Genomic DNA, 9,416 nt, shown 5'->3' on the forward strand with positions numbered 1-9,416 from the left:
CAGGCTCAGGGTACCACCGTGCAGGCGGGGCTTGCAGGGCCATCGCTGCTTCTGCAGTCGGGCAAAATCCATGTTTTCCATAGGAAAGAACCGAGCCTTTTCTGATGTGGAGTATTTAAAAAGAAAACAAGCAGCATATTGATGCATGTGCTTGACTGACAAGGCTTTTAGAAGTACCGCTTCCTTTCAGAGCTCGAGAAAAGACCTTCCAGTTTAATGCGGCAGGTGAAGAGGAATATTTTGCAGCAGTTCGTGGACACGTCCATTTTTATAATACAGTTCTCCAGCTCCCCTCACCTTGCCCCAAATTAGCGGGACCTCCATGGGATTGAAGAGTCCAAATTTGCAATTGCAGCTCAATTTCTTGCCCCAACATTGTGGTAAAGGGATGGCGAGTGGTGGCTGAGCTCCCAGGCAGGGACTGTCCCGGCGGTGGGCATACCCCAGGGCTGCTGACACCAGGTTTTCAAGGGTGAAATGAGTTTCCCAGTGCAGCAGCTTGGTTTAGGAGCTTAAACCAAATCTAATGTCCCTCAACCTGTCTGGCAGGCCCAAGAAGCTGACGTTGAAAGGCTACAAGCCGTATTGGTGCACCTTCAAAGATACCTCAATCTCCTGCTATAAAAGCAAAGAGGAATCCAACGGGACTCCTGCCCACCAGATGAACCTGAGAGGTAAGAGAGGCGTAAGCACCGTTGCATTTTGTTCCAGTAACAGGCTGCTCCTCTTGCATCTTGGTTTCCCACTGATTTATCTTCTTGGCATGCCATCCTGGGGTTGGGGAGATATGTTTGAAGGACTGAGGGTGGCTGGGTTTGATAGCATGGCATATACTTAGACTTCTAGAAAGTGAGTACATGGAACCTGTGACCCCAAGGGGAAGCGCCGCCAGCTCCCCAGTACCACGGGGAGCCAACTTGCCGTTCTCCTTTTTGTTGTGGCTGTCCAGAAGAACTGAACAAACTCCCACGGCAGAGAATAAGTTTGAGCACAGGCTGCGCTGGAGAGGACAAACCATTCTCTTCCTCCGCTGCCTTTAAATTTTTTTCCTCCTCTCCCTGGTTCTGGCGAAGCACTCCCTGCGAGCCTTGCACATGAGTTTTTAAATTCCTACAGCTGCTGGCGTTTCTTATGTCAAGTTAAACATTCCTGCTCCGGCAGCCACCAAACTGCAGAAAGCTCTTTTTGTTTTTTTCCCCATGGAGGCAGGAGCAGATGTGATGCCAAGCGACCTCGGGCTGCAGTCAGAGCGAAGCCCGGCCCGCAGGACATTTTTGGGAGCTTTTGACATATCTGCTGTGACAGCACTTTTAAAAAATCTCGGAGGCAGCGTTGCAGCGGTGCCTGGGCTAACTTGGCTGGTTCGGTTCATCACCCCCCGGTGTTTATACAACCGCTTGTAGTTCTCTCCAGACACTGAAAGCGGGATGCTGACACCTCACCACCGACTACAGCGGCAACGCGCCTGGCCGAAATAACGTATAGGGGTTTCAGGGTGAGAGTTAGCACCCAGCCAGCCACCTTTTCCTACCCTTTCATGAACATTTCAGGGCCATGGGGTATTTGCCAGCCATCAGGTCCATTCGCGAGGCCAGGCAGAACCACGAGATGAATCCTGCGGGCACGCATTAGCTGTCGCTGCAGTGCTTTCCGATCAAGTCTTGCTTTTTTCCCCCTTTTTCCTGTCACTTGGAAAAAGAGACATCTGACACAGTTTTTGTCCGTGCTATGTAGTGTTTATCCCATCGGAGATGTGGTGTAAGACCTTTGCAGCACTGAGATGCTGTTGGACACCCTTTAGTTGGAGTGTTTTGCTTTTTCTTTTCCTTTTTTTTGTTGTTTTTTTTTTCTTTTCCCCCTTTTTAAAGCATAGTTCTTCACACCCCTGTTAAACAGCAGCTCCCTCATTGCAGGATGTGAAGTTACCCCTGACGTGAACATCTCTGGTCAGAAGTTTAACATCAAACTTCTGATTCCGGTGGCAGAGGGAATGAATGAAATCTGGCTTCGCTGCGATAATGTAAGTTTATCATCACTTGGACCGGCCTTCTCTTTGCCCTTTCCCCACCATCAGCTCACGCTCAGATGTGCCGTGTAGCTGGTGTTAATTAAAAAAAAAATACAAAATGCACCCACGTGTGTCTGGTCTCAACGTTCAGCGTTGCATGCGAGCACGCGTGTGAATTGGGAGCAGAAAATCAGCCCCTGCTCTTCCTTGGCTTTGTCCAAGTTGTAGTCTGCACGTTGGCTGGGCTTCTGCCCATCTCTGCGTGCGCTCGAGTCTCCTGGGGCTGGAAGGAAAATAAAGGCTCCCTGGAGTTTTATTTTGGGGAGGCAGGTGGCATCCCCACCGCTCTGACGGGCGCGGGTCTCTGTTTGGGGGGCAGGAGACGCAGTACGCCAGCTGGATGGCCGCTTGCCGCCTGGCCTCCAAGGGCAAGACGATGGCCGACAGCTCCTACGGCATGGAAGTACAGAACATCCTCTCCTTCCTGAAAATGCAACATTTGAACCCAGACCCGCAGCTGATCCCGGAACAAATCACCACCGACATTAACCCCGAGTGTCTGGTTTCTCCTCGCTACCTGAAAAAGTACAAGAACAAGCAGGTAGGTGCTCGCCCGCTCTCCCGGCACGGTGTCGGTGCTGGTGTGGAGCGGACTGACCGGGCACCCGTTTCGGCGGTAGCTGGTGTTTAACACTCCATGTTTTGGATGTTCTCACTTAATCGGATGCACGCGGTTACTAAAATGAAATGCCAACTGAAGTGTGTGGTTTCGATCCAGCACCTGGCGATGGCACCCACGACCTTAATTACGCTGTATATTATGCGACGGTGCACGTACACAGCCTCAGCAGTGGGGAACCGTTTATTTTAAATACGTTTTAAATTTATTTACGTTTATTTTGAATACATTTTGGGAATGGTGTTTGCCTCTGCTGATACCGAGCGACGGTGCAGCAAAGCGTGGGTCAGCTGCCCCCCGTCGCTCCCCACGCAGACGTAGCAGCGATGAGACGAAATCAGTCCCCGGTGCTGGGATTAAAACCCCTTCCCTTGCACAGAGTCCCTGCAGAAATCCTCAGGATCAGTGGAGTTGCAGTTGCTTGCTGTGCTTTATCCAGACTTGGCTGTAATGCGGTTTGCATATTTCTCTCTTTGCTTTTCCACTACTTCCAAATGCCAGTCCTTGAAACATTGCTTCATTTTGAGTTGCTGTGACTTGTGCTTGAACTCCACGCTGCATTCGGGCCGTGCATGACAGGGCTGAACTGTTCTGCGCTGGAAATAAATGCATGACTTTCTGAAAGACATTATATGTCAGGACGGGGCAAAAATAAGTAAGGCATTGCTTCGTGGCCTTTCGGTGACTTAATCGTTCAGCTGTAGCTTCGCAGCCTGTGTGCTTCAGGCTGGCTGAGGCTAGATACAATTTCTCTAAACCCAGAAGAAGGCTGCAAGTCAGAGAAGCAGGAAAAATATAACTTTTTATTGGCACAGCACGATGATTTCCTGGCAGTGGAGTTATATTTTATATAGCCCTTATTATTCTTCTGAATAAGCCTTTATATCCACTTGGATGGAGGAGAGGCTGCATAAATATACCATTTTAACATATCTAATACCTTCTAGGCTTGAACTCGGTAAAATAGAGGCACCTGGAAAAATATTAGCTCGCAGAACTTGCTTACCATGCAGGTATCCTCGTTATAAAAACAACCTCCATCGAACCATGGGGACGGGCACGAGCCCTCGCCCTGCTCCCAGCCGGGCCGGCGGCCACGATGCAAACACCGGGTCCCCTACGGACATCGGCTAAAGAGCGGATTTAGACTTTGCCGTTACGACCAGAGGCAGAGCTTGCGGCAGCTGAGGATGTTTGCTGCCGGCAGGGCCGGGAGGGAGGGACGGAGGGATGGAGGCTGCAGGAATGCCAGGAATTCAGCCGCGAGGGTCCCTCCGCGCCCTGGCACAGGGTAAAGAGGAGGAGGAGGTCGTGCAGCCCACAGACAGTGCCAAAATGGGAACTGGCCGTGGGCCTTGCTGGGGGATTTATGGAGGTGCTTGGTCCCACACCAGACCCGCTCGGTGGTGGTTTTGTCTCCAGGTGCCCTTGCGGCAGCGTAGGGTTGGCAGGTTGGGTTTGGGGTGCACCAAATCGTAAATGCAGAAAAAACAAAAAAAAAAATAAAAAAAATAAAAAAATAAAGGTATTCACAGCTCTCGGGTGCCTTGCTGGGGTTTGGTGTCGGAGCGGCATTCAGCCGGCTTGCAAGGGCAGATGCATCCCGAGGAAACCCCCGGGGTTGTCCACCCTCGGGGCAAGGCCACCTCCCGGCAGCCCCCCGTGCTCCGGCCGATGTTATCCTCCAGCCGCTTGTCACCCTGAGCCGATGTTATCCTCCAGCCGCTTGTTACCCCGAGCAGCATCCCCGGCGTCTCTCTGCCTGTCTCAAATAAAAGGAGCTCTTGAGCTATCGGCCCACAGTGAGCAACTGAGCATCCCCTGCGGGGAAGTGGGTTTGAGTTTGTGTAGAGGCATGGAGAGGAGCGTGAGGACGCAAATTCTCCTCTGAGCGGGCAGCTTCACCCTCCCCTTCATCCACCAGCGGGACCAAAACCATCCCTACACGATACCGGCCAGCCGGGACCACGGCGGAGCTCAGGCAGGGCCGGCACAAGGGGCGAATCTCTGCTTGCTTGTCCCCTCTCCGTCCTTACGTTCACTTTGGCTGCTTTTCTGCCTAAGAAATTGTGCATGTGGTTTTTTTGCTTGAACTTTGGTTTGCAGTTTATTTACACTTTTTCTTTGCTTTGTTGCCATATTTCTGATTGCTTTTTTTTCTTTCTGCCTCCTTTTCTTTTTTTTTTCGCCTTGCCATCTACAGCCAGGCTATGTAAGAGACTTGGTAAGTGACAGCAACAATAAAATTAAGATAAATTTAAGATAAAACTTAAAATAGCCTAGAACCCCTTTGGTTTGGAGAGCAGCAATGAAAAAACTAACAAAACCCACCCCACCCTCCCCCTGGAGAAACTTGGGCCCTGTTTGGTTTTTGTAATGGTCCCCAGTGATTTATGCTGCGAAACTAGAAACCCTACACCAGAAATTTGCCCCACCATTTGCTCACATCCTGCATCTTAAACTAAACGAGCCCGAGCGGCTCTTTGCCTCCAGACAGCTCAGATCTATATTTGCTTTTATATGTCTGGAGATAGGAAGCGAAAGCAGCTCCACGTTTATCAGCCGTGGTCGCAGGCTTTGAGCGGTCGTAACTGAAATAAGATCTCAGGGTAGAAATTATTGATTATCTGCATCGTTCGTAACCGCGCTGGCTCCCAAATGCCTCCCGAGTCGTTACCCGTTCGCGTGACGGTCGCCGTGCCACTAACGAGCCCCCTCGCCTAAAGCCGGTGTGTCTCGCCGCCCGCAGATCACGGCGCGCATCCTGGAAGCCCACCAGAACGTTGCTCAGATGAGTCTCATCGAGGCGAAGATGCGCTTTATTCAAGCCTGGCAGTCGCTGCCGGAGTTCGGCATCACGCATTTCATTGCAAGGTCGGTGGGTCTGCTGGGCAGAACAGGGGGAATTTCAGGAATAAATACATGGAATATGTTAAATACGCAGCACATCCTTAGCTGTGGGAGTTGCAGCAGAACCGAAATTAAAAGCATTAATTGCGTCGACTTATAAAACTGATTTTATAAGTTAACTGCTGAATTTAACACGCGTAGCCGTGTATCACGGGCGCGCATTTATTAATCCCTCGCCGTGTTGCAGGTTCCAGGGGGGCAAGAAGGAGGAGCTGATCGGCATCGCCTACAACCGCCTGATACGGATGGACGCGAGCACGGGCGACGCCGTCAAAACCTGGCGGTTCAGCAACATGAAGCAGTGGAACGTGAACTGGGAGATTAAAATGGTGAGCCGGTGTTTTACGCCTCGGCCGCTTCCCCTGCTCCTGTGATGGGAGATGGACGGGGCTCTCGGCGGGGTTTTTTAAGTTGACTTTGCAAGTCGGCTTTTAAAAAGTCAGGTTTTCACATCACTGGTTTCTAAAGCGTGGCCCATCCAGCTGCGTTAATGTAATATAGTTGCTCCTCGTCCCTTTTCCACCCTCCTTGGAGATCTAGCAGAGCTTGCCCTCACTGCTGGTAGAGTTGAGTATGACCCTTAAAAAGAAGAAGGAAAAAAAAAAAAGAATCTTTCTTTAACGCCGCCAGTTACACGCTTAATGCGTAACGATTTTCTCCGGTCTCTGAACACCCACTCAAAGGCAGCTAAATAAAATCAAACTTCAGAACTGGTGCTCAGGCTTGATCCTAACCAGTAACAGAAATGTACTGGGCCTTATCCGTACTAAAATTCATTTTATTTGCAGTGCAGCTCAGACTTTCATGCAAGCAACGAAAAGCGAGCGCAGACCCTTCCCTAGGCTCCGGGATGGGCTTTTACCCAGCCGTTACGTTTGGATGCAGACTTTTTGTGGTCCTTTTCAGCACGGCAGCCGATGAAAATTGCCGGGGATACGTGAGGGCTGTTCTCCTGCGGTTTGCGGCTCGCTAAGAGTGGCTGGAGAAATTATTCAGCTTCCCCTCTGCCGCAGAGTCTTTGTTTTGACCCAGTTGCAAGCCCCGATATCCCAATTATTCGGCTCGGATACTCTGCTGGGAATCCCCATCCCTCCCGCAGAGCTGTCAGTGATGGGGGGACAAAAAAATAGCGGGCATCAGTAAGCGGACAGCCTGTTCAGTCACTCCAAAACGGGCTCCCCCAGCCCCCGTAAAGCATTTCTACTGCCAGACTTCCACCTTATGCAGCCAGAATACACTTGCAGGGAAAACGGGAAAGAAATCCCTGCCCTCGGCAGGTCTGTGCCCGGGCTCTGTTTCACCTGAAGCAAAGGGGACGTCGCTGGGTGCTCACCGCCCAGAGGTGCACACACGCTGGGTAATTATCGCTGAGTCACGGGAGAAGAAAATAACTGTAAAAAGCAATAAAAGGTATTTCTTTATCTAAACGTTTCAACAATAATCATTGCATCATAGAATATCCCAAGCTGGAAAGGATCCATGAGGATCATTGAGCCCAAACCATCACTTACATCGCTGGTTTTTGCTTCGGCAACGGAAAAGGCATCTGGTTTAGCAGAAAATTAAAATAAGGCAAAACAGAAGAGCGTGCGTCAGCGTAACTCCCTCGGGAAGGCGCCGGTGAGGCTGAGCCCTGTGTTTTTGCCCCCTAGGTGACGGTGGAGTTTGCAGATGACGTGCGGGTGTCCTTCATTTGCACGGAGGTGGATTGCAAAGTGGTTCACGAGTTCATCGGCGGCTACATCTTCTTGTCAACGCGAGCGAAAGATCAGAACGAGAGTTTAGATGAAGAGATGTTCTACAAACTGACTAGTGGTTGGGTGTGAGTCCCATGTACTGTACACCGAGAGGAAACCCCATGGCCATATTAATATTTAACTTTAAAAAGCTGTTCTTTGAAATATGCTGCTTAATAAAGTAAGCTTGAAATGTATCTTTTTTTTTTTTTTTTTTTAATCATGAAAATTTTTGCATTACCAGACCAGTTAATCTTTGTGCACTAATGAGCACTTCTGTTAATTCGCTATAACAAGACCGTATCCGGGCCAGGCCGCTGGCCTTTAGATACCGAATCTGATGGGCAGATCAGGATAAGATTTGACTGACTTAAAATAGCCAATTTTCTAAGAGAACTCTAAGCCATCTTCTTGTAAAGCCATCCAGGGCTTAACCTATATGAAGTCTATTTATCATGTTTAATGCATGAGTGTTTTCTTTCTTTTTTTTTGTGTGTTTTTTTATTCTGTACATTTGACCTGTTTCGAAGTCGTCCTTCCCAGAAGTAGAACTGCCATCGCTCCTTTTACACTACGTGCACCGGGACTGCTACAGGTGCCTGACGTGACTTTGAAGATAGTTGTGTGTGGCCTCGAAGATGATCTTCTGTTAGTCTGTTATAGCTTGGTTTTATTTGTTAACTTGCCTTTTGATAATCATTTCTATATTTTTTTTTAATTTTATTTTATTTTTACACCATATTGTATTATGACACTTTTAGTATTCACCAGCATAGTCACTGTTCTGCCTATGATATGCAAACTTTTTCATTACAATATGAAGTAAAGGTCTATGAAGTATAGGTTTTGTGTAACTAATGTAAAAAAACACAAATTTTATAAAATTGTACAGTTTTTTTAACCAGTCTCACAAGCCAGCTAGAATATTGCATAGCTCTGGTGTATCAGCATGAACTCTAGTATGCCTGTAAGGGATAAGGGGAGTCACCAAGAAACAAAAAAACCACCCCAAAAAAACAATTTCAGTCCAGTAAATTTTTATCTAAGTTAAATAGGATTTCAGAGCTGCAGCACAGCACCCTCCGTAACCGATACCTGGGGCCAGGACCTCGCCGGTCGTTAAGCCCGCGCGGCGTTAACGCTAACGGGGAGCCGTCGCCTGCCCCACCTAATGCCGAGGAATAACCAGCGTTGCGTTCCTGTAGTCTGTTGGTTCAAGACTATGTACAAATGCATTTTATTTTAAATAAAAGTCAAATCTTTTATTTAATATTCAGCTCCTGGTTTTTGTGGTCCAACCATGCTATGGCAGGGCCGTAAGTAGCTCCCATATGATACAGTCACCCCCTGCCAGCGATGCCAGCCCGCCGCTCCATCCCGCTGCCGTATCCCGAGCTCGCCGAAACAAAATACCACCGAAAACCAAAGCGAAATACAGGGATGGGGCAGGAGAGTCCAAGGCAGCAGCCTTGGCCCCCATCCCTGCACAGGCAGGTAGCGGGGAAGCAGCGCTGGGGATGTGGGGAAGGGTGCTGTGCCATCCGTACCCTGCCGTCACCTAATTTGAAGGCTGCTGATGGAGCTGGGGTGTAAAACAGCCTCGGCACCCTGGGCTCGGTTTTGGTAGCGAGAAGGAAAATCGATCTATTTGCAAGCTGGGCTTAAAACGTCGTGTTTCAGTCTTTCAATTGGCAGTGAAATGAAATGGGGTTTGTCTCCAGGGAGGCCCCTTGATGCGCTGCCCGTGGAGCAGGGAGCGGGCAAGCGGCAGAGCCGCCACAGCTGCGGGGGAATAAGGATGCTGCCTGGGCAGAGGCGCCTGCGAGGGATTCGCCCACCCACTCGGCACCATCCCGCTGCCCACCGGGAGAGCTCCGTGCCCAAAAACACCCCCGGAGAGGGGCTGGGGATGCTGCTTGGCCACGGCTGGTCCAGCTCCCAGCTTCAGGTTATCCCGCACAGCCGCAGCGGGGCCGGAGGGAGGTGAGGAGGGACGGGAATGGGGTGCCAGCGGCGGGCGAGGACGGCCGCTCGCCTCCGGGTCCGGGGGGACAGAGAGGGGCAGGCAACAGCAACGCCTGCA

General features: G+C 50.1%; 1 protein-coding gene across 4 annotated transcripts in view; it reads left to right on the forward strand.

Annotated features, from left to right (window-relative positions):
* Nucleotides 1-8,609, forward strand: part of FERMT2 (FERM domain containing kindlin 2) — a 51,555-nt gene extending 42,946 nt beyond the window's left edge. For 2 of the 4 annotated variants that reach the window (XM_087746850.1, XM_087746852.1), the window contains 7 exons: nucleotides 550-674; nucleotides 1,914-2,020; nucleotides 2,388-2,609; nucleotides 4,891-4,911; nucleotides 5,437-5,561; nucleotides 5,785-5,926; nucleotides 7,250-8,609. In XM_087746850.1, coding sequence (XP_087602976.1) covers nucleotides 550-674; nucleotides 1,914-2,020; nucleotides 2,388-2,609; nucleotides 4,891-4,911; nucleotides 5,437-5,561; nucleotides 5,785-5,926; nucleotides 7,250-7,423 — 916 coding nt within the window. In that variant the 3' untranslated portion in view covers nucleotides 7,424-8,609. The remainder of the gene's footprint in view (nucleotides 1-549; nucleotides 675-1,913; nucleotides 2,021-2,387; nucleotides 2,610-4,890; nucleotides 4,912-5,436; nucleotides 5,562-5,784; nucleotides 5,927-7,249) is intronic. The other 2 variants (XM_087746851.1, XM_087746853.1) reach the window with 1 other exon arrangement.
* Nucleotides 8,610-9,416: the final 807 nt, after the last annotated feature.

The sequence above is a fragment of the Nipponia nippon genome, unplaced genomic scaffold, assembly GCF_047370975.1.
Source record: "Nipponia nippon isolate SJK-2023a ecotype South Korea unplaced genomic scaffold, ASM4737097v1 scaffold_11, whole genome shotgun sequence".
Lineage (NCBI taxonomy): Eukaryota > Metazoa > Chordata > Aves > Pelecaniformes > Threskiornithidae > Nipponia > Nipponia nippon.